Source organism: Mauremys mutica, chromosome 6 (genome assembly GCF_020497125.1).
Source record: "Mauremys mutica isolate MM-2020 ecotype Southern chromosome 6, ASM2049712v1, whole genome shotgun sequence".
NCBI lineage: Eukaryota > Metazoa > Chordata > Testudines > Geoemydidae > Mauremys > Mauremys mutica.
Genome location: NC_059077.1, coordinates 19,714,094 through 19,738,958, shown reverse-complemented (window position 1 = coordinate 19,738,958; position 24,865 = coordinate 19,714,094). Strand labels below are relative to the sequence as shown.

General features: G+C 41.5%; 1 protein-coding gene across 10 annotated transcripts in view; it reads right to left on the bottom strand.

Moving 5' to 3' along the window:
• Positions 1 to 8,478: 8,478 nt before the first annotated feature.
• The window catches only part of ST8SIA3 (ST8 alpha-N-acetyl-neuraminide alpha-2,8-sialyltransferase 3), a 133,425-nt gene continuing 117,038 nt past the window's right edge, over positions 8,479 to 24,865 (bottom strand). For 7 of the 10 annotated variants that reach the window (XM_045021068.1, XM_045021069.1, XM_045021073.1 and 4 more), the window contains 5 exons: positions 15,933 to 15,983; positions 14,799 to 14,907; positions 14,431 to 14,553; positions 11,596 to 12,153; positions 8,479 to 10,669 (listed from right to left, as the gene is read on the bottom strand). In XM_045021068.1, the coding sequence (XP_044877003.1) occupies positions 10,387 to 10,669; positions 11,596 to 12,153; positions 14,431 to 14,553; positions 14,799 to 14,907; positions 15,933 to 15,983 (1,124 nt within the window). In that variant the 3' untranslated portion in view covers positions 8,479 to 10,386. Of the gene's footprint in view, positions 10,670 to 11,595; positions 12,154 to 14,430; positions 14,554 to 14,798; positions 14,908 to 15,932; positions 16,583 to 20,017; positions 21,040 to 24,865 lie in introns of those variants that run through there. The other 3 variants (XR_006580422.1, XR_006580423.1, XM_045021067.1) reach the window with 2 other exon arrangements.

Genomic DNA, 24,865 nt, shown 5'->3' with positions numbered 1-24,865 from the left:
AAAATTAGTGGGCACTTTTGTAAATGTTGGTTTTTGTCATCTCTGTTGTGCTCTGTAATTTAGAAAAATATTTCTATCCAAATATTGTAAACTGGGAGAAATAGTTTAGCTTTATTCATACAAATAATCTGAATATATTTTTATTTCAATTAGAAAATAATCATTGAGATTGGGATAGTGTATTAGCTGATCAGGGTCATTAGCATGACATTTAATTTGTGCTAATCAGCTTGAGGCAGTAAGTGTGTGAAAAAAGATCACTGAGTCATTTTATGGTAGTTTGCAGTGATCAGAGCTACTGGTGGTAATTTTTTAAATCATTATTTCTGAGTGAATTTAATTCTTGGGAAGTATGTTGGGATGATGATGCACTCAGATATAACAGTCTCGGGCATGGCATAAAACTCCAGCTAGAATAACAGAGAAGAATAGACCTGACAAGCCTGAAGACTGTTTATCAAACAGAGTTGGTGCAGCAAGTGTTCCAACAATGTACCTCAACTTCTGACTTGGAGAGGCAACCTCCAGGGCTGAGAGGTTAGTTCATATGCTATTGTCATAGGAGCTCAAGCCCTCAAAAGAAGGATGGTCTTGGAGTTAAGGCAGTAAACTGGGATTCATGAAAGCATAGTTCAATTCTTGTCTCTGCCACAGACTTCCTGTGTGTGTCCTTGGACAAGCCATAGTATTTGTTCAGTTAGACTATTGGGATGGCACCTGTCCTTTCCAGTGTGTTTGAACAGTACCTAGCACAATGGGGTCTGATCTCAGTTGAGCCTGTAGGTGCTACTGGAATACAAATGATAATAACAACTGAAAACTGCTGAGCATCCTCAACTCTTATTTAAACCAATGGTTCTTAGGGATGCTTAGCAACTCAGTCCTTGGTCTCTCAGATAAAACTATTTAAAAAAGATACCATTTAATACAGTCTTGTGGACACTTGTCTACTATGTACTGGACTGAGGAAATCAACCGTATTGTGTTTAGGCCACTGAACACATATAGGTGTTTGGTCACTTTCCTCTTGAGATAAATCCACATCAATGACCTTGAAGTGAAAGGCTATATATCCCATTATCAGTCTCTTGATTCGCCCAGTAAGAATGAATTTAATTTTTATGTGTGTAGCCTTTAGATGTTAAAATCAGACCCAAAGAAGACATACTATTGTATAATTTGTTCTCAGATACTTCTGTGCCTATCTTGTATCCTGCAAAATATAAAATGCTTTTTAATTAAAATTATGTTAAGGAATTCAATACAGTGTTAGCATCTGACCCAGCTCAAGCAGTCAAAAGCAGGACTACAAACTACAAACAGTTAAAAAATATAGGAAGGAAGAAATACACACTGCTGAGTTTCACAGATTTCCAATGCACAATAAAATATTTTATTTAAAAACAATGCATTCAATATTGTGTTTTGGCACGTGAGTCGATGTTGCAGGCACATTCACACCAAACAATAACATTGTGAAAAGATTAAAAATGAATCATTGCGTTCCCCCCCCCCCGCCCACAAACTACAGTCACAATAAATATGCAGGATTCCTCTACAAAAGGAACAAGTTCCTTGTTCACAAATATGACAACATATTTACATGTACATTACACTGTGCAGGCCACATTCAAATCTCAGATGTGTGGCCACATCGAGTACATATTAAGTAATGCCCGGGCCTGATCCTGATCCCACAGAATCCAATAGTGACTTTAGTGGGAGCAAGATCAAATACCAGCTTTTGCATGCAACACATTTTGCAACATGTGCAGCTTTGCACGCCATTCACCTGAGATTATATCCTGGCCCATAATGGACATTAATACTATTTTAAAAATAAATAATACTTCTAATATGGCCATTAACTAATAAATGCTTTATTACAATTATGGCAGATCTGTTTTTAATTTTTTTTATTATTATTTTTACTTTTTTAGTGAAAACAACTCCATCAAGCATTGAACTGCATGGTCATTAGAATAAAGACACATTCATTTACAGAAAACCTGCTTTCAAAATCATTTCTTTTTGCAGTCTCCATTCACAGTTAAGTTATATTTCACAATCCTCACTTTTTGGTATACTCAACTGTTAAATAAACAAAGTGATAGCCAAAATGATTTTTTTCGTGTGCCCTACGTACATGTAATATTCACTGAAAAAATGCTAGGTACTAAAATGTTAAATAAAGATATATAAAATAACAGAAGTAATACATATACATCTCCAATTTTTATGTACAGTTTTGTTTTATGTTTTACTGCTCTCCTGCCCAATCCCCAATATACAAGCTAACATCTAGATCAGCACTGCTCCTGTGTTACACTCTCACATTTCTTTGTGAGTTTACACATGCATATCCTCATACCTTCACAGGTCTTCTTTATAGGTGGATGGCTTATACCCACTGAGAAAGGAAATAGGCATGCAGTTGCACACATAAATTCAGTCACTGACTTTATTAGAAGCAGGATAGGCCTTTATGGACTGTGCAACAGTATCATGAACATCAACAAGTCCTGAGGTGATCAGAGCTAAGATCTTAAAACTTTAGCTCAAAAGAGCTTAGGGCCACTATTTATAGATAAAATTCACCCTAATGGATATCATGCATCAAAAGCCCTCTGCGGCACCACAGTCAATATTGCCCCAGAACAGCATCCATCCCAACATTGTGCTCACCTAGAGACTTTATAACCCTATCCTACCTTGTCTCCATTTGCAACCTGTCCCATGGTAGGCATCCTACCCTCATGAGACAGGGCTGTATTGGTTTTGAACAGTTTGTGCCCTTCTCCTTGGAACCAGTATCCATGATTCAATATTTTAAACAAAAATGCTTGGAAATGACACATAGCTGCATAAAATGGACACATATCTGCATACAATGTCCTATAGCTATGCCTATCTATCGAGACATTCACTTGTACTAGTGCATATTTACCCTTCGCAATCAGAAATCCATTTAGATTGATATAGACAAGAAGGAATTCAGATTGCAAGAGAAAGGCAGGAAGAGTGTAGCCAACAAGATAACAAATGTAGGCATGGATTTACCCTCCTCAATACCTGGAGTGGGGTGCAATTTTTGTCACTTGACACTCAAAGAATCTGATCGGCTGGAGGAAAGCAGCTGGACGAGTTGCTTTAATTTATGTGGGGTCTCCCTGTCAGTCTGCTTGGAAGATGTGGTGAGTCAGCACACATATTGGGTGCTACTGGCCCTGCGCCTTCCCAGTTCAACCCCATTCGTTTGTCTTGGCTTTGATCTCTCCATAAAACACAACCAGAGTCTGCCACAGGGAGTAGTCATGGAGTCAGGTGCTAACTACTCCCTGTAAAAGTGGCAGAATCTGGACCGTCAGTGACTTTGGCTTGTGAACACAGGATCTTTGACTCTTTTCAGGTTCACTCCTCTGAAAAGGGTTACATGGGCCATGAGTGAGACACAATAGGAAAAGGACACTGATCTCAATCCTGCAGTCCTGACACAGGCAAAACACCTGCTGTTGTCAAAGGGAGTTTACCAGCATAGATACTTCTGGATCAGGCTCTTAATGTGAGTTTCTCCAAATAAACTAATTTGGAATTGGAGCTTTGGGACAAGGAGAAGGGCTTGATCCTGCCCTGAATGAATCATATGGGAGTCTTTCTATTTACTCCAATGAGAAGAGTATTGGCCCCCAAAGTAGTGTTCCTTTCAATTTGCATAATGAATCCAGTCATTTTTGTCTCTAAACAAAAGCAGATATGAAAGACCATCTAGAAGAACAGAAGGATACAAGTAACACATTGTTTTAAAGCATGGTTTCCACATTGCAGCAAACTTGAACAAAGAATATTGATACCAAAAAGCAATTTTCTTTGGGCCTTATTGTATCATTGATTTTGAAGCAGAACTCCCCACTGAAATCGATGGCTCTGAAATGTTCAATGGGGTTCTGAAAAAACAATGGGGAGTTATGCGTAAAAATCAATGGTATGATATGGCCCTTTGTCAATAATTTTCTGAATTCCTGTTTCTGATATTTAAAGATATCTGTGTTTCTCACTTAGCACCTAGTGCCTCTTTCTCCCTGCTAGCATCACAGTAGTGCTTATCAAACCACAGTCTGTTTTCAAGGGGAAAATTCTCCTGTCAAATACCCAGAGTGGATCTTACCCCTGATAGAACTCTTGGGAGTTCTTTTCCTATGGAGAGAGCAGAACTTGGAGTCTAGTTCCACTGTGTATCTCCGAGAGGAGACTTTCGTCCTACAGTACCATAACTTCACTGCAAGGGAGAGTGGGGAGAGAGAAACAGGCTGTAAGGGAGGCAACATTGTTTAAACTAAACAAATTCAGCCCTGGTATAAGTGGCACAACTCCATAGTCTACTTCCTTCAACAATTAGGGATATAGTTTCAGAAGAGTGACCTCCCTTTTACAGAGTCGTTTGTTCCCATAATTTTTGCACTTGCAATTTATTTTGTGGGTGCAAAAGAGCAGGCACAGAAACAGAATCCAGTCCTCAGATGAAAATAATAGCAAGCAAAATTATAAGAAAAAAAAAGCTGGAGATTACAGCTGTGTGGACACTGGAATTTCCACTTTACACAGGATTTTGAGTTTTCAACATTTGTTGTTGTTCTGATAAAGAAAGAAATCTGAACATTTCAGAATTCTTTGCAGAAGAAAATTTCAGAAAAAAAAGAATTGGGGCTGAATGAAATGTTTTGTTTCAATTTTGGCTTTTTACTTTATATTATATTATAATATATATGTAATATATAATACAAAATATAAAATTGAAACAAACACCATTTCAAAGGGAACAACTGAAACCTTTTGTTCTGAAAATGTCAAAATGGGACATGTTAACATTTTAGAAACTTTTTTCCTTTTTTTTTTCAACACAATTTTATGAAGCATTTTGATTTCAGTGGAATCTCTTTTTCCAATGGAAAATGGTTTCATTGAAGTTTTTCTGACTAGCTCTACTGGAGAAATAAATCCACTTTCTGAACAGGAAATGGTAGAGCAGTGCGGAACAAAACTCCAGATCAGGACACCAACCCAAAATAGAGATTCAGATCCAAATGTTGCCACTATACTAAACAGTGGAATTCATGGTGAACTCTGATAGCATGGGACCCCATAGTGAAGTGGATTTGGAGCTGAAATTATTTCAATACACTGAAATGTACCAGATAAAGTTTTGGATCTAGAGAATTCCTGCTTGGAGTGATGCTGCACTGTGAAAAAATGATGACTTTATTATAAGAAGGTCCACTGCATTTGAAAAGATTCTGATACTCTTATTCAGATTCAGTAATACCGTACTCCATGGGTATTCCCATTGAAGTCAATGAAAAGAAGACAGTGGAATAACCCATGCAGTAAGGTGATCTTAAACAAGAATAAAGGTGTTAGAATCTGGCCCTAAATAGATTGCTCCCCTTTGTGAAAATGTCTCTTGAAGATGCTCTATGTGATTGGATGGAAAGAACATTCATTTAGACATTCATTTAGATGAGTGCATATTTGCTTGTGATTACATCTAATTAAATTCATTAGTAATCTAAACTTGTACATAACTATGTACCTAACTTGCACATAACTATGTTATGTAAACAATGTACAGTAGCCAAACATTGACATTGTTGGCCAATATAATTTCTTATTGTTGAGAGCCAGCAACTGTAAAATATATACAACATATTGGCCTCAGCATTAAAACAAATATGATGCTAATTGTTCATATTTACTTAATTAGATTAAAATTATAGTTTCCCACTGTTTAAATTAATAATCCGTCACTTAATTAAAATGCCAGCTACCAACTATGAACCTTCCTGCAATATTTCCTGTTCTCCAGTGACTGAGTTCCACACAGTACAAAATATGATACAATGTTTATAGAATTAGGTGTGTATTGGTGGCTGTGTGTGTATATTAAATTAGACTAAGAATATTCTGTTATACACAGCAGTGAATTAAGAATGGATTTAACTTCCACAGTGAACACACACATACTGTACAATCCAATAGTAAAGTACATTGGAAAAGATTAATTGACGTACCTAGTTAATAATTAGTGCAGAACCTTACCCTTCATAACTCTCATTCTTCCTTTTTGAAAAATATGTAAATAATGTTTTCACCTTCCTTAGACACAGGCACCCAGAAAAAGACAATTGCTCAGAACTTAATTCTTGGGCTGTTGCTCCTCTCTTACTCCCTCTGCACCCTGAGCTGCGATAACTGGGCTTACAAATTTACCTGAATTGTGAGTTCCATTGTAAAAAGTCAGTGTAAGTTCATAAGATGTCACAGTAGCAACAAATGTGGATGGGAAAAGGTACAAAATGGAGAAAGACTGAATTAGTCCATACAAAAAGGCCTACTGATATAACTCAAGGACTGTGTTAAGATCCTGTGTGTAAGCAAGAAAAGTGTGGAACCAGAAATTAGTGAACCAAAATTGTTGTACCAGAAGTAGGCCTAGTTGGTGGACGAAATAATGAGAGGATGTGCTATTCCACCCATTATTCCTTTTTGGGGTCTTTAAAAGAAAAAGACTTTGGGGAGAAAAATTGCTACTGGAGCAAACTTCACCATCATGGCTGCCACCCCACCATCTCCTAGGACTCCTGGGCCTTCATCATCCTGATCTTGAGAGATGTCCTGACCAGACCAGGCCAGAGAGAGAGAGAGACCCAGAACATATCACCACCTCTACTTGGCTCCAGCTGAATCCCAGACATTATCTGGGATGAAATAGGATCAAACTTTAACAATAGTATCAGGAACAACAGCTCTAGCCCATCTCAACAATCTTCATCAATTTTTCCCAAAAGGACAATTATCATCATTTTTGGTACCATCTAATGACTATCAAACAAAGATTTTTCTTCCTTCTAAAAATTCTCTTCAGCTAAAGGGAAAGGGAACAAGGGGTGTTGTTAACATGAAAACCTTACTTAATACTTTACATTTTGCATCCTTTAACTATTTTTCTCTCTTTGCTGTATCTTTAATAAAAGGTTAAAAGGAATATGTAATAATGTGGTTGCCATGGTACTAAGCAGGCTGAGGTTTCTGTATACCAAACCCCAAACCTTGTTGAACACTGTTTAATATTGGACAGTGACTGGATTATGCTAACACATTTAACCCATCTATTCCATTTAAATTAATAGAACACTCCCTACACTCTTTCCTTAGTCACAATAACACCTCACTTTGCAAGGCATCATATGGCAATTTCTCCCAAAAGACACAGCAATGCCACTCCATGGCTAGAAGAAAGTGGTCTGTACATCCCACTGGACTTCAGGAGTACCACAGCAATCACACCCACAGTGTAACATGGCAGATTAGGAGTTACAAGGGATAGGTCCAATCCTGAAGACCTTTACTCATCTGACTTCACTAGGACTAGTCCGAAGGTAGAGGTTTGCAGGGCTGGGCCCTAGCTCCTTAACCTAGGTATTGTATATCTTAGTATGTAAGATCTTAAGGGGCAGGGACTGTCTTTTTGTCCTGTGTTGGAACAGTGGCTAGCACAATGGAGAACTAATCCCTGACTGGGGACCCCACATGCTACTGCAATGCAAATAATAAATAAAAAAGCAATAATGAATCATATGGAGCCACGATACATTGGTGCCTCACCACTATCAGGCCACTTAATAATAACACCTGTAATAAGTAATACTCTAGTGTGTGAATTCTTAAGAATACCGAGCAGGACAGACAAAGATATCAGGAAAGCAGATGCAGGCTTACACAACTGGGCAAGAAACTTTAGCAATAATGCGATTTCTAAACAGGAGAGCGTGAAGTCATCCATTAACACTATGATGGCATATTCTATACTCTGTGAGTTTGGATATAGGCTAACCTCCTCCTGAACACTTTCAGTTTTAAGTTTCTATTTACAAAACAAAACCAGCAATTTTTTGGTGATTTATGTCCTCTCCACCAATTAAAGAAGAATTTTGAAAATGGTTTCAAAACTCTTGCTGTTTCAGGATCTCCATTCAGTGAATGGGGCATCCTTCACTGGTGGAAATACCACTTTAAGAACAATGCATAGCACGGACTGAGTTTGATGATGCAAAGTCAGCTACATAGAATTTGCTTTTCCACCAGAGGCATTGGGATTCAGAGTTTTTTAAAGTTGTTGCAAGGTGGCTCCATGTTCCCCTCACATGGGAATCCTGAGAGAGGTGAAAGCTTAGAAATGGAGCTAACACTCCCATTAACCTCAGGAAAGAACTGAGGGAGAAATTCCTATTGAAATCAAAGGCAAAACTCCCACTGAGTTCATTAGGGTCAGCATTTCACCATGGATGCTTAGGGGAGTATGCTAAATAAAGCAGTGGTCCCCATTTCCATCCTTCACCAGTCCCGCCATGGCCCTCTCGAGCCAAGATGCAAAGGTTTCAGTGGATTCCATGGAGGAGGGAGAACATTCCTCACTGATTAGAACATTCTTTATATTACCCTGGAGTTTTCCTTTCTTAAATTCTATTTCTACTTTGTAGATAAAGAATCCTGGAATCCTGGAAAAATTAAGGTAGCAGCATGTGTGATGTTTTACATCTTTAGCACAGATACCTCCAGGGCTTAGTTATTCTTCACTTAAAGCCATACAAAACAATATAAAATTGTTAGAATATTTTAAAGTATAATGGTTTATTTAAAAAATATTAGAATCAATTGGCCTGAGACATAATGGCCAACATTTTCAAATGTAGGCCCCAAAAGTTACATCCCTACATAAGTTGCTTGATTTTCAAAGTGGTTTAGAAACCTGCATCTCCCATGGACTTCAGAGAATGTTTATTTACCTAAATATGGAATTAGGTGATTAACTTTTGGCACCTACATTTGAAAATTTTAGCCAGTAATTTTAATCTGTTTGTTGGCATTGAGCTTATCCTCACTGCTCCCAAATAAAAAACCTATCCAAGATTTTTGTCGAATTACGTTTCATCATTACACTTTTTTTTTAGACAACTATATACACTTGTCCAGGAGCAATGTAATGGTTACCCTGGTTTCTGCACATCTTTTTTAGGGGGACATGGAGAGGGAGCAACAGGATGGGGTATAGCATTTCCAATATGGATGCCACTTTTGGAACATAACACAATGTATCACAGTGACCCAAACACATAGAATAACTATTCTTGAGGTACAGTAGCACTAAAAGGAAAAAGAAACAATGTATGTGAAAATCTAATTTAAATCTTGAGCCCTGATGCTGTAATGAGATCTGCATAGGTGGACTCCAGAGGCCACACAGAACTCTTTGCAGGACTAGAGCTTTGGTTGGTAGTGCAATGGACTATGAAGTGGAAAATCTGTTTCTTGCAGTGGCTTTAGAATATGTGGGTTAGGCTTGTGAAGACTGGAAGTGCAGCAACAACACCGATGAAGGGGAGTTTAGAAATAGAAGAGCCTAGGTCAAAGAGACTATTACAAATTGTGCTCCTCCTCCAAAAGGATCTATATTTCTAAAATCACTGCCAGCCCCCTTTGGAGATGTTTGGATAGGATTATGAAGGGCCCTTCCTTGGATGCCTGGGGTCTCCTCATAACGGAATAGAATTTAAAAAAAATTGTATTAATAATCTTGATACATTAATTTTAAAATCAAACAGCCAAATTCTGTTACACTGATGTTAATTCAACATTCCCATTGATTTAAATGGGTCCACCTCTAGGATTTGTCTCAAACTGAATTAAAACACTGAAGTAACCTAAGAACAATTTATGTATCTAGCTATGACAAGGCCCATCACTTTAATACTATTCCTAGGAAAATGTAAAATAGAAGACCACAGATGATATGCAAACTGTGAAAATCAGAGTCCGTTCTAAAGAACTAGAACTTGATAGTAAATGAAAATGTTAATTAGCTTCCTCCAATTAGCCATGGCAACATGTGTATGTTTCACTGCTAATAGTAATAGCTGTAAGATAAGCAAAATACTTTAAACTAACGGTTCTAATTCTAATCTCCATGGAACATTAAAATTTGGAGGTTAGAGGCATTTAGTGTAATGTTAAAATATATATATATGTATATATGAAAATATTTTAAAACATGTATTTAGTAGCATATCTATAAATGCAAAATATCTATCTTAAATAGTTTAAACTTTCCTGGTCCATGAATAGTGTTGGTACATTTTGATAAACACTTTTGCATTGCTAAATATGCTGAAACCTTTTGATGAGTTGTGATAAGGGTGATTAAAAAGCATCTTTATATTATGGAAAATATTTTAGGTTTTTTTCTTTTTTTTTTTAGAATTATATTTTAAAGAATGTTTAATTCAGTTTTGGGCACTTTTTAAACAATCATTTGGCACTTCAAGTTTTAAGTTCTTAGGCACAATGTGACAAAGTCAGTTTAGTTAGTCCTTCACCATGCATTTTGTAGAGCAGCTGGAATTCTGCAGGCAGCTGGTGGGACTCCTGCCACTTGGTAGTGAACTTTGTTCCTTTTTTATCGTAGTAATGGTATGGGAGGTCTTCCCTGGTGTTAGGATCAAATCCAAATGGCCAAAACCCATACAAGTGGATCTCTTCACATATTGCAGAAGCAAGGGTATACATAAGAATACCTGTGCTCAGTCGCTTGGGTGACAAATGTTTATTTTTCCAGTACCTGTGAAATAATAAGCAGAGGCTGATTCAGGTACAAATTCTGTATATGACCATTTATAAGAAATCAGGATGGTGGGTGGAGAATGTCAATATTCATAAGTGATCATATGAATAATATTAGGGTTACTATTCAGGTTAGGCCTTATTAAAACAGCATGAGTATAACACTGTTACTGAAAACTCTATCCTTGCACAAGTTTATCACAGATTTTTTTGTGCCTCTCTGCAGTGGTGCCCATTAGGACATTGGTTTGTTAGTCCCCAATCCTGCAAAGTATTCCCTATCTGCAGAAAGATCCCTTCACTTTTGCAGAACTCCATTGACACCATCTGGGCTACACATGGGCTTCTGTTTGCCTATGTGGAGGCAACTGCAGGATCATGGTCTTAGGGTTAAATTAACCCTTGTGCAGACAGCCATTACAAGGCTATGCACTACTTATGCCAGTATTATTGCATTGTATTTACAGTCTTCAGCCAGAACAAGAGTGCCTAGAATTTAAACTACTCCGAACTGCAACCCTGCTTATGTCAAGTCACCTTGTTTATATGATGACTCTGGCTATAGGCTGGCTTATAATACTTACAGCAAAGGTTGATGGTGCTCTAGTGCTATATTCATCGTGTGATTCACCCTTGTGCAGTGGGACAGCACAAAACCCATGCAACCACTTACATCCCACTTATGCTGAATTAAATGCCACATTGACCTTGTGCTACTCTTTTGCATGGGGGGAATTTCACCTTAAGGGACCAATTGTGCTTCTCATTGAAGTCAATGGCAAAACTTCAATTGCCTTCAATGGGAGCAGGATTAGGTTCTAACCTTAAGATATTGCACATCAGGTGAATTGTGAATGAAAAATCAATAAAGTAGTTGATTAGTGATATATGTTTCAATGAGGGAAATACATGAAAAATACAAACCTGTTGACATGCTGCATTATATTTCCTGGCCAAGCCAGCTGGACCTTTAATTGCCCTCTATGCTCAACAAAGAAGTCAACCAATGTTCTTGTAACAGTTGCTGAAGTGTGGAAGAAAAAAGCTGGGATCCAAAGAATGGCCCCATCAAGCTTTTTTAAACTTAGAAAAAAGTTATTGCGATCCTGAATGGTCAAAAGATTGTTGTAATACTTTTCCAGGATGCTGGGATTGAAGGTTGTAAGGTTGGTTTTCCTTCCAACATCTTTTTGGAAAGCCTCAGTTGGAGCAAAGTTGCAACGAAAAACAAAATCAGACTTATCTATTTCTTGTCCACACTGACTCCCTGTAAGGATTCCACTATTTCCAACAACAGCACAAATGTTATAATGCTTATTCAAGACAGGTGAGACATCTGGAAGCAGTGATCTGAAGTTATTGCTAATAGAGAAAACATACTTATGGCTGGAATAATCATAATGCATCAGCTGTCCAATCCGAACACTATTCTTGGTCAAAGAAAAATTTTTTATTACATCAACATGCTGGAGAATTCCTTGCCTAAAATAAAATACAAAAAACCAAAATAAAACATTTCATTATATTTCTCTCCTTTATACAAAATAGAGGTTTTCTTTCTTATGTCATGATTGGTTTTATTTAAACAACTGGAGTAAAGTTATTCCAGCTGAGGGTTGCAGTGCAACAGCTTTCAAATGGATATGAACTGACAAGAGTTGTGAGACCAGATCCTCAATCTTCATAACTCCACTGACTTTAATGGACGGTGCTGATTTGCATCATCTGAGGATCTGGCCCAGAATAATATCAACATTATAATACTTGATTAATTCTTACGTTTGAGGCATATGATTGTAACTGTGTACTGTTTACATGGGATGAAATTCACTGCTGTGCAGAGCCTCAGCAAAAAGACTAAATCCTGTTTAAACCCTAACTTGAGGGCAATGCCTGGGCCTTGTGCTGATCCTCTGGATAGGGGTAAATTTCACCCATGGTAGTGAACTGAAGTGCTTTGGTGAGTCTGGATAGCTCTCATATGCCAAGATGTACTTAAAACAAAATGAAGCAGTCAAGAATATTCAATTGTATTAACAGTAATGTAGCTAAATTTTTAATACAAGTGCTTCTTGTACCTCATTAAGAAGCTTTGAGTCACAAAACAAATGACATTCGACTGTCTCCCCTTATGTAAACATAATACCGTAATAGCTCATTTGAACAAGCAAACTGGAATTTTTAAAAGGGCTATTATGAATCCTAAAAACACTCTGGAATTTCGCCTGCAGTGGATAAAACTAGAAAATGAACCATTACTGCTTTATTTGCTCATGTTTATGAAAAACAAACAACCTCTCTTCCAGCTCGCCATCCTCAAATGTCTAAGCATTAATGGAATCCCAGTGGGTACCCTAATTATGGTCTATTGCTAACAGACAAATGCAAGGCAGATCTTGAGGCATTAACTAACATCAACATAGAGGTGCAGCTGAGCTATTTATTTAAGGGTAGACTGTGCTGCAAGAGCACAGGCCATAGTGGTTACACATTGCGATGTCATTCCAGGAACACCCCAGGGAAGAACCACAATTTCCTCTCTGGCCCCTGAAGGGTTGTAATTTAGTGTTGGGCTATACCAGCCACAAATTATTTCCCACAGCTCCACACTGCCTCATCTGCTGTGTTGACTAGAGACCAAAGAGTAGAGGGAATGGAGCCAAAGTTCACCACCTCTCCTACCCATTCCAAGGAAACAGTTAGTGGACACATTGCTCAGCTCTCTCCTTTGTGCCAAAACCCAAGAGCGGGTGGGCTGCACAGGGGTGTTAAGAAAGTTCTTACTTCTCTGCCTGGTTGTGTAATCCAAGCCACAATCTAGCCTTTAAAAACACTGGGCAATTTTCAGGCAAAATTTGTATTCTTATAATGTTATTGACCCAGATTGTGGCATCAATCTCTAAGCAGAAATCTCCACTGACTGAAGATCAATGGCTAAGCACATATATACATAAAGAAAGAAAGAAGACTGGCCCACCATTCACCAGCATTAGTATCACAAGTTGAAGAAGAGCATCAATAATAGACTAAAAGGCATTTCACCTAATATTAAATTCTTGCAAATGTTGAGTTTTGAGGAAATGAAGGGAACTGAGGAATAATTTCTATTGCCATGTTGTCATCTTGTTAAATGGAATTTGGTGAAGTCGAGATGAAAATCATTATGGAAAGAATTAATTGTAATTGGATCAGAAATGTTTCCATCATGTTCCCCATGTTTTAGACAACCAGAAACAGCTATGGTTACAAAGAAAGACCTAGTCTGCATTTTTACAGAATTACTGGCTGCTAATTGGCTGAGAAGTTTCACTAAAACAATTTTGTGTATTTTAATGAATATAATATTTGATATTTTATATATTGATTCGTAAAGTTTTTTTTAAATTCTCTTGAAATAATAGCAAATTAATTATCATTTTGATAAACCTGGTCACATCCCATTAGTATAACAATAATATTCCATTGTTGTAAAACAGCTTCTGTTCTTTAATGAAATAATAAATTACCCTAAGACAGTGATGTATTTTATTTTGTATATTTTTTTAAACACTTCACCTTGTTGGGAAATGTTCGGACTCACTCTTTGTCTCAAGAGTTCTGGCAAGTTACTCAGAGTTCAGTATTTATAATTACCTGATTATATTTTCTAACTATACACCAACCACAGGTACATATATAGGGAGAGGGATAATTGCACTAGAGCACTAGACTAGAGCCCCATGCCTAACAAAACAGTCCCTTGGTTTGATTCTCTCTCACCTTTGATGTAAGAATGCTGTTCTATTAAACGTCCATTTGGAAGGCTTTTCCTGCAGCTCGTGTGTCAACGAATTTGTAATTGGTACAAATGAAGGGTCCAGAAACTTCAGTGCAAACTGGGACCTGAAAAACGAGCACGCACGCATGTACACACACACGGAATTAACAAATTGTTCAGGGCTGAGTTTAAAGATTCTGTCTGTTTCAGTGCGGATGACTTAATGGACAGGGAACTAACTGAGCAAAATCTCCATTTCCCCCGTCATAGTCTGGTCTCCCTGTTTAAATCAATCTGAACGGAGGGGAAGAGAGACTTTACACATTTCTGTGCACTGCAGAATTCATAAAATGGCCGTCAAAAATATTACCGTGCTGGAATTGAAGTCAAATAGATGGGCAGGTTCAGAGCGTAAATCAGCACCACGGACAGCGATCGACCAGCAGGCAGCCTCCAGCAGCCAGCCCCGCTCCCTGGGCCTGGGTTATTATGATAAGAGGGTTCTGCCTGTTCATTTTATTCTGCTTTCATGTCTCTTTTCTCTCTCTCCCTCACCCCCCTAAGCCTCAGAAACTCCAGCAGTTTAACAACTATCCTTCCCCTCCACCAGTGTCCCGCATTTCTCTGAGGGATTTGGCTTGTAGGTTGCCCTTGTTCAGAAAGCTCAGCACTGTAGGGTAGGGAAGGGAAGGGAATCTCTCTTCATGTGTCCCCTAGAAGATGCAACGGGCTTTGCACACGGACTGCATCAGCCAGCACAGAGCGTTTCTGCAAGGAGTTCCAGCCCCACCGATATGACCCAGACCCGTTCGCCTCTCGTCGGGCTCAACCCCTTGGATTTCCGGGGGTGCAGCAGTGTGGTCCCCTCGGTACCCCCATCAAGTGCAAAGCAGAATCCAAAGCGCCATGCAAGATGGGGATCTGAGCCACTTTTCTCCCTCTCCAGCTGAAGAACAGCAGGCTGGGGAGGAAGGAGAGCTGGGAACCGCTCTGGGTGCTGGGGGTCCAGAGAGCATCTTGTGCCCTGAGCCTGGAGCCCTCTGCCGGGAATGGCTCTGCGCTGGACCCGGGGCTGGAATCTCCCTGGTGGGGGAAATTGCAAAGTGGGGGAGGGTTGCAAGGGAAGACGTCTGGGGGGGACGGGACTCCCAGCCTTTCCCCACCTCAATCCAGGGGACCAGGGCGCCTGCGCCATTAGCTCGCCCCCTGGAATATATATGAACCGGGCGTGGAGCCACCATGATCATCAACTAACATGAGCCTTTCCCCCAGGTCAGTCAGCAGCATCCTCCCCACCACACAGACCAAGGGGCCCTGTGGTTTTGGCCGCTGGTGCGAAAGCCCAGAGCAGAGCGAGCACATCGATTGACTCGCAGGGTGCTGTTTCGTTTTAAAAGCAACCCTCAAAGGGTGCCGGGGAGAGCCAAGATACAAGACTCCCCCCCCCGCCCTCCCGTGTGCATCCACCCGCCTTAAAACGGAGCGAGAAACAGCAGGCACTTACCTGAATCCAGCATGGAACATGTACATTCTGGGCACCCCCGAGCTGGCATATCTGGGGGTGGTGAAGATATTGTCCTTTTTCAGGGACACGTAGCTGATGAGGGATAAGATCAGCAGAGCCACGCTGAGCATCACCAGCCCCAGCACACTAGCCACCCGGACCATTTTGCAATTTCTCATGCCTGGGAAAGCAATGGAGTTGCAAGCGGCGGGGTGGGGTGGGGGGATGGGGTGGGGGAGAAGCTAGAGAAACCGGCCCATTGGCGTTACAGCGAGCGAGCTGCGATGGCGCTGTGTGTGTCGCGGGGGGAGGCAACTCCGAGAGGCAATCCGGAGCCACGGGAGCTGCGAGCGGGCACGAGGCGGGATTACAAATAAAATGGAGGGTTCGGAGCTGCAGGCGGCGCTGAAATGGCAGCCGGCTGCGCGGGGGCTCGGAGGCGCCGCTGCCCCTCAGGCCAGGCCCGTTCCCGCCGGCCGGGCTGGGGGCCGAGCGTTACCGGGCCGTGCGGGCACCGGCGGTAATGAATGAACCGTAGTCTCCCAAAGAGCCTGCGGGGAGCGGCGCTAAGGAACGTAGGAGCCGCGGTGGCCACACGCTGCCTGGTGGGGCTGCCTCCAGATGGGTGGGGAGGGGTGCAGATAGCTATAGGCCCGCGCCTTCCGCCAGACCCCCCCACGCCCGACCCCCCCATTTCCGCCACCCGAGCCCCCTCACACCGCCCGACCCCCCCGTTCCCCTACCAGAGCCCCCCCTCCCCACGCCCGAGCCCCCCTCACACCGCCCGACCCCCCCGTTTCCCCTACCAGAGCCCCCCCTTCCCCACGCCCGAGCCCCCCTCACACCGCCCGACCCCCTCGTTTCCGCCCCCAGAGCCCTCCTTCCCCACACTCGAGCCCCCCTCACACCGCCCGACCCCCCATTTCCCCCACCAGAGCCCCACTTCCCCACGCCCGAGCCCCCTCACACCGCCTGACCCCCCGTTTCCCCCACCAGAGCCCACCCGAGCACCCCCTCACACCGCCCGACTCCCCCATTTCCCCCACCAGAGCCCCACTTCCCCACACCAAAGCCCCCTTCACACCGCCCGACCCCCCCGTTTGTCCCACCAGAGCCCCCCCTTCCCCACACCCAAGCCCCCTTCACACCGCCCGACCCCACCGTTTGCCCCACCAGAGACCCCCCTTCCCCACACTCGAGCCCCCCTCACACCGCCTGAACCTGTCGTTTCCCCCACCAGAGCCCCCGTTCCCCACGCCTGAGCCCCCTCACACCGCCCGAACCTGTCGTTTCCCCCACCAGAGCCCCCGTTCCCCACGCCTGAGCCCCCTCACACCGCCCGACCCTCCCGTTTCCCCCACCAGAGCCCCCGTTCCCCACGCCCAAGCCCCATCACACCACCCAACCCCCCCGTTTCTCCCACCAGAGCCTGCCCGAGCCCCCCTCACAGCGCCCGACCCCCCATTTCCCTCACCAGAGCCCCTCTTCCCCACACCCAAGCCCCCTTCACACCGCCCGACCCCCCCGTTTGTCCCACCAGAGCCCCCCCCTTCCCCACATCCGAGCCCCCTCACACCACCCGACCCCCCCATTTTCCCCACCAGAGCCCCCCTTCCCCACGCCCGAGCCCCCTCACACCGCCCGACCCTCCCGTTTCCCCCACCAGAGCCCTCCCTTCCCTACGTCGAGCCCCCTCACAGTGCCTGAACCCACCAGAGCCCTCCCTTCCCCATGCCCGAGCCCCCTCACAGTGCCTGAACCCACCAGAGCCCCCCTTCCCCATGCCCGAGCTCCCTCACACCACCCAACCCCCCCGTTTACCCCCACCAGAGCCCACCTTCCCCACGCCCAAGCCCCCCTCACACTGCCTGAACCCGCCATTTCCCTCACCAGAGCCCCCCCTTCCCCACGCCCGAGCCCCTCACACCACCTGAACATGCCGTTTCCCCCACCAGAGCCCCCCTCACACTGTCCGAATCCCCCCGTTTTCCCCATCAGAGCCCCCATCACACTGCCCAACCCCCCCATTTTCTCCTCCAGAACCCCCCCACTCCCGAGCCCCCTCCGTGGCCAGAGAAGCCCCGGGCCGGCCGCCAGCCCCCAGGCCGGGAGGCCTCCCGCCTTCAGAACTTCCCCTGAGAGTCCCCGCAAGAAGGGTTTGTGGGGTTCAGCTCTGGATGATGCTGGTGCTACAAAGACTAGTTTTTAAAAAGTATAATGTGCTTCCAGGAGCTCTGGCACAGCGGAGCAAACGTTATAAGGAAGGCTGGTGGAGCAAAGGGAAGCGCAGGAGTCAAAATTCCCATTCACACCAAATATTTCTCCACTTACAACACTCAAATGTGCTCAGGTTTCAGATGAAATTTGCTCAGTCATTTGTTTATGACGCAGTTTAATTACATTTAATTTAAAAAAAATAATTAGGACTTATGGTATGTTTTAAGGAAAACGTAGCCAAGTGCTACATTTTGAAATAGCCTTTGAAGTCAACATCTGTTTTTAAATTGCCCAATACCTCTAAAGGGTCTTTGTAAACTGCTTGCCCATCTACAAACAGTGTGTCTAAATCCTGTACTAAATTCATTACAGACTCAGTCACCGAAAGAGCAAGTAAAGTCTCATAAACACAAGATATACATTTTTCATGAATAACCTTTAAATAAAAAGGTTTGCACACACAAAAATGCATTAAAATTGTCTTAAGCAATCATGAAAGGGTCCAATTCTGCAAATTCTTTAGCAGGTAGTCACACTGAAGTCAATGGCCTATGTGTGTGAATTAGGACCACTAGACCTCTCATGAATATTGGGGGTGGGGCAGAATAGAGCCCCAAAACACCAGCAGAATTAAGTGCCTTATTACAGGCAGGTTTTTAAACAATGAGTCTACAGATACTTACACAAATCATACAAATGCAGTATTAGGGAGACCCTTTAAAGAGCTCATTTGCTGGAGGTGGTTGCTAGCCCAGTTTCACTGCTAAAAAAAGGGGTGGGGGAGCAAGAAGTGAAGAATAAAGAACATAGATGAACATAATTTGTTGAGGAAGAGTCAACATGATTTTAGTAAAGGGAAATCATGCCTCACCAATCTACTAGAATTCTCTGAGGGTGTCAACAAGCATGTGGACCGACCAAGGGGATCCAGTGGATATAGTATACTTAGATTTTCAGAAAGTCTTTGACAAGTTCCCTCACCAAAGGCTCTTATGCAAAGTAAGCTGCCACAGGATAAGAGGGAAGGTTCTCTCATGGATTGGCAACTGATTAAAAGATAGGAAACAAAGGGTAGGTATAAATGGTCAGTTTTCAGAGTGGAGAGAAGTAAATAGTGGTGTCCCCCAGGGGGGTCTGTACTGGGACCAGTCCTATTCAACATATTCATAAATGATCTGGAAAAAGGGATAAATAGGTGGCAAAATTTGCAGATGATACAAAATGACTAAAGATAGTTAAGACCCAGGCAAAGAGCTATGAAAGGATCTCTCAAAACTGCATGACTGGGCAACAAAATGGCAGATGAAATTCAATGTTGATAAATGCAAAGTAATGCACATTGGAAAGCATAATCTCAACTATACATATAAAATAATGGGGTCTAAATTAGCTGTTATCACTCAAGAAAGAGCTCTTGGAGTCATTGTGGATAGTTTTCTGAAAACATCCACTCAATGTGCAGCGACAGTCAAAAAAGCAAACACAATGCTGGGAATAATTAAGAAAGGGATAGATAATAGGACAGAAAATATGATGCCTCTATATAAATCCATGGTACGCCCACATCTTGAATACTGTGTGCAGATGTGGTCGCCCCACCTCAAAAAAGATATATTGGAATTGGAAAAGGTTCAGAAAAGGGCAACAAAAATGATTAGGGGTAAGGAACGGCTTCCATATGAGGAGAGATTAATAAGACTGGGACTTTTCAGCTTGGAAAAGAGACAGCGAAGGGGAAATATGATTGAGGTCTATAAAATCATGATTGGTAGATAAGGAAGTGTTGTTTACTACTTCTCATAACACAAGAACTAGGGATCACCAAATAAAATTAATAGGCAGCAAGTTTAAAACAAATAAAAGGAAGTATTATTTCTTCACACAACGCACAGTCAACCTGTGGAACTCCTTGCCAGAGGATCTAATAAAATTAGGAAGTAGGGCTACTTAGGAAGTAAGGACTAGACCTATTTATATGATTTCTTTGTCCTCTAGTCAAATCTCCTATTCTCTGCCATGGAATGGGTAATGTCCCCCACCCTTTGCATGCCAAATCAGTCTTCCAAGACTAGGTGATCCCAATGCAAAGCAAGCTTACACATTCAGCTATTATGGTAATGATGAGGGCCACATAAATATCTTGACAAATAGATGAAGTCTTCTGGGACTTTTGCACCCCTACAAGGCCAAGTGTCTCATGGGCCTTAGGACCCCATAAAAGTAACAGTATTTATCTGTCTTAGCACATTTCTAGCACTGCTTTTGGGCCTCACAGAAAATATAGGACCATCCCTTGATTTTTGTACAGAACTCTCACTCTCATTAACAGAAGTTAAAGAGTGAGAATAGAATATTGCTCATAGTCTTGTCTACACAAACATTTAATTTGCAGCAAGCTGGGGTGTAAATCTATCTCCATGTTTAAAGCAGGGTAGATCAAAGCAAACTAGGGAACATTTAGTGTGTAGTAGCAGGGTCCACAAGGTCACTCGGAGCATGGCAGGCTAGTGTGGGGTAGAGTGACACCCCAGCTTGCTGCAAAGTGTTTGTGTAGATGTGCCCAAGTAGCGCCTATTCCTTCCACAAATGACCCCTGAAAAGAGTTTTAACATGATATTACAATGCATTTTAAATATTTAATTCTTGGAGTTCCAGTGAAAGTTTTGAGTGAATCAGATGTGATTATCACAAGTCAAGTAGAAAACATGAAAAGTCTTTACATAGTATTTGTGGTTCAACCAGAGAGGCTTTTATTGAATTATGCACATATATGCTGCTGTATCTATATCTCCTTCTGCATACACTGCCTCATGTTGGCTCATGGAAAGCATAATTTTTTCATCAGTTGTTTTAATCATCATCGTCTATGTATGTGAACAACGTGATGCCACTGCAAATAATTAAATAAAGCAAATATGTTGTACATTTCCAATTTATGTACAAACAATAGTTCAGGAGGGAAGCACCAGTTAATTCAAGGTGTTAGCAGCAGCAGTGAAATCAATGTCAGTGCATTCTGAGTGGTCTGTGGTACATAGGCAAAGAAGATTTTGTAACAATTGATAAACCAAGATACAGAGTAGGATTTATTGTAAGTGACTTGTGATGTTATCTGAATGCCAAACTGTATAGTTAGTACATCCAGACTGACATCACACTGATGCCAAAATATCTGGAGATTGCAGGACTGTTGAAACCCTGAAGACTGTTCTTTTCAAGGACTAAGGTAATGAAGATAGTTGAAGGCTGCATTATCTACACAATATTTCTATATAGCGTAAGGCTTTACTACATGAACCATGGGACCTGAGCAATGGGACTGTATCCAATTGCACCTATGGGGAGAATTTTACATAGGCAGAATTCAACCATTTTAACTGGGATTTGATCAGGATAATGGGGCTAACAGAACTAGTTTTGCAAAAAGAGCTATGGGATCTTTGATCATCTCCAGAAGAAGATTGGTTTTGTTTCATCCTAAAAGCAGCAACTTCAGCATCACTACCCTTACCCTTGAACTTTGTGTATTGACGGAGTGAGGGTCCAATTGACATTCAGGGAAAAGAGTCAGTTTCTGACGCATCAGTGCGAGTTCTTGGAACCACTTTGATTATCACTAGAAGTCTCCCATTGAAATCCTATCCAGGTTCAATCCTTTTTGGCATGTGAGATCTAAGGAAATGGCAGTTTAAAGGTTCTTGGCTACAAATATTTAAAAGGTTGGATATCGAATGATACCAAACACCGCTTTAATTTTTATTTCACTTGTATGATACACCCCAGTCTTTACAAAGCCACAGACTTGTTTCAGGATACCGCGCTGTGCATTCGAACAAGTTGCAGTAGGAAACAAAGGCAGTTTTTCCTTCAGATTCTTCAAAGATAGCAATATGTCAGTAGCCCCCAGAGAGGTTGAAAGTAAATGAATCAGTGCTAGAAAGTGAAGGATATCATCTGCACTGAATGGTGAAAGGGAGTCCTGAACAGTATCTTCATTGATTTTTCTGTAATTGACAGAGAATCTTGGTTTGCCTTAGGGCTTCTAAATGGAAGAAGTAGGGAGGCCCAGGTACAAGAAGCTTCCTTTGCTAGAATCTGTGAAAATTTCTCCTTAGTTATTTGTCTTTTTATTCCACGCAGCTTCGAACAAGGGACTGGGGTGATAAACTTGGAAATTTCATTATTCGCAAAGTGCATTTCAGAAAAAAGATATTCATGATTTAACGTTACAGAGAAGCCCTTCATCCTTTGTAGTAGCCATGAAAACCTTGGTGTCCATGATGGCTAAAAATTTTTTGCTGTTAATGATATGCATTGATAAATGTCTACTCTAATTTGCCTATGCTCAGTAGAAATATGGTAGTAATATTCTATAGGAATTTAGTGGGAACTATTGTCTTGACTACATTTGAAACTCTCCAGGAGGTGCCTGTCTTCCCTATCAAATCTATTCCATCCATAATTCTACAGCCATCATTTAAGGGAATGGTTCTGAGTGCATTCCTAGCTCTTGTTAGTCAAAGCTCCTGGCCATTTTGGATCAGACCCTCAGAATACATAATTTCTTTGGGAAATGTAGTTATGAAAAGAGGGAATGCTGCTCCTTATTGAATTCAGTCTGAATAAAGCAAGAACGTTAGAATAATGACAGAATGCAGGACGGGTTTAAGACATAAGCACTTTAGGTCTTTGCCTAGGGCTCCCAAATCCTGGAGTCAGATGACTACATCAGAATCACAGTTTTCATTTAAGTCTTGAGTCCCCATTGTTGTGAAGAAAAGATTGAAAATGTCACTTGAGTGTACCTGATGCAGTGATCAGAGTCTGCAGAGAGCATGATACATATCTCTGTGTTGTGGTATGCCTAAGGCCCTGGATTTCCTTAATCTGGCCTTGAAATAATAAATTTGGAAGTGGTACAACCTGCATATTTATTAGGGCTGTCAAACAATTAAAAAAATTAATCATGATTAATCATGAGATAAAAAATATCACTATTAATCACAGTTTTAATCACACTGGTAAACAATAATAGATTACCAATTTAAATTTATTATAAATATTTTTGATGTTTTTCCACATTTTCAAATATATTGATTTCAATTACAACACAGAATATAAAGGGTACAGTGCTCACTTTATATTATTATTTTTTATTATAAATATTTGCACTGTAAAAAAGATACACAAGAGAAACAGTATTTTAAAATGTGTGATTGAACTCCTTGGGGGAGAATTGAATGTCTCCTGCTCTGTGGTTTTACCCGTATTCTGCCAAGCTGATGACAGGTTCTGCTTGATAACGATCCAAAGCAGTAGGGACTGACACACGTTCATTTTAATTGTCTGAGTCAGAAGCCACCAATAGAAGGCTGATTTTCTTTTTTGGTGGTTTGGGTTCTGTAGTTTCTGCATCAGAGTGCTTCTCTTTTAAGACTTATGAAAGCATGCTCCACACCTCTTACCTCTCAGATTTTGGAAGACACTTCAGATTCTTAAACTTGAGTTGAATGCTGTAGCTATCTTTAAAAATCTCACATTGGTACCTTCTTTGCATTTTGTCAAATTTGCAGTGAAAGTGTTCTTAAATCGAACAACATATGCGAGACTGTCATAACACAAAATATATGGCAGAATGTGAGTAAAACCACAGAGCAGGAGACATACAATTCTCTGCAAGAGTTCAGTCCCAAATTAAATTAATGCATTATTTTTTTAAGAAGCATCATCAGTATGGAAGCATGTCCTCTGGAGTGGTAGGTGAAGCATGAAGAGGCATATAAATGCTTAGCATATCTGGCATGTAAATTCCTTGCAATGCTGGCTACAAAAGTGCCATGCAAACACCAGTTCTCACTTTCAGGTGACATTGTAAATAAGAAGCGGGTAGCATTTTCTCCAGTAAATGTAAACAAACTTGTCTGTCTTAGCAATTGGCTGAACAAGAAGGAGGACTTAGTGGACTTGTTTTACATTGTTTTGTTTGTGTGCATTATGTAACAAAAATAATCTACGTTTATAAATTGCACTTTCACGATAAAGAGAGTGCACTACAGTACTTGTATGAGGTGAATTGAAAAAGTACTATTTCTTTTTGTTTATCTTTTTTACAGTGCACCTGCATTCTATTTTCTTTGTTCTTTGTACCTGCAGCACCCTTAGCATGTGAGATCATCAGAGCCGAGGTCTCTTTATGTCTGGCACACCAAATCCTGTCCTTTCCCACTATAGGCATGGAATACCGTGGATATACGGGAAGAGGACTGGGCTTTCAGTGGCCTGTGAATGGGATCTGTATTCCCTCTGTGCTCTGTGAGACTCCTTATACACACTTGGGGTTGAGGGCAGGACAGTGAAGGACCCAGATCTAGAGCTGATGGATCCATGATGGATTCACCAGATGGTCTTCCTTTGGCAGACAGGAGGCACCTGCCTGAGACTCCAGTCCTGAGGATGCAACAGTAGCCACAGAGAAGCCTGGAAGGAGCATTGCTTGTCCCAATCTTCCATGCATCTCCCCAGTGCATGCTCTGACTTCTCAAGCCATATATTGAGGACTGGATTTGCCCCTGTTGTATAGCATCATGTAAACAGATGCTTCTATATAAATAACAGTGATTCTCTTTAGGCTGAAAGCAGGATCAGCTGGTGGGCTGGATGGCTTTGTAGATTAATTTACATGATCAGTGTCAAATGCAGAAATAATTTTACAGGCA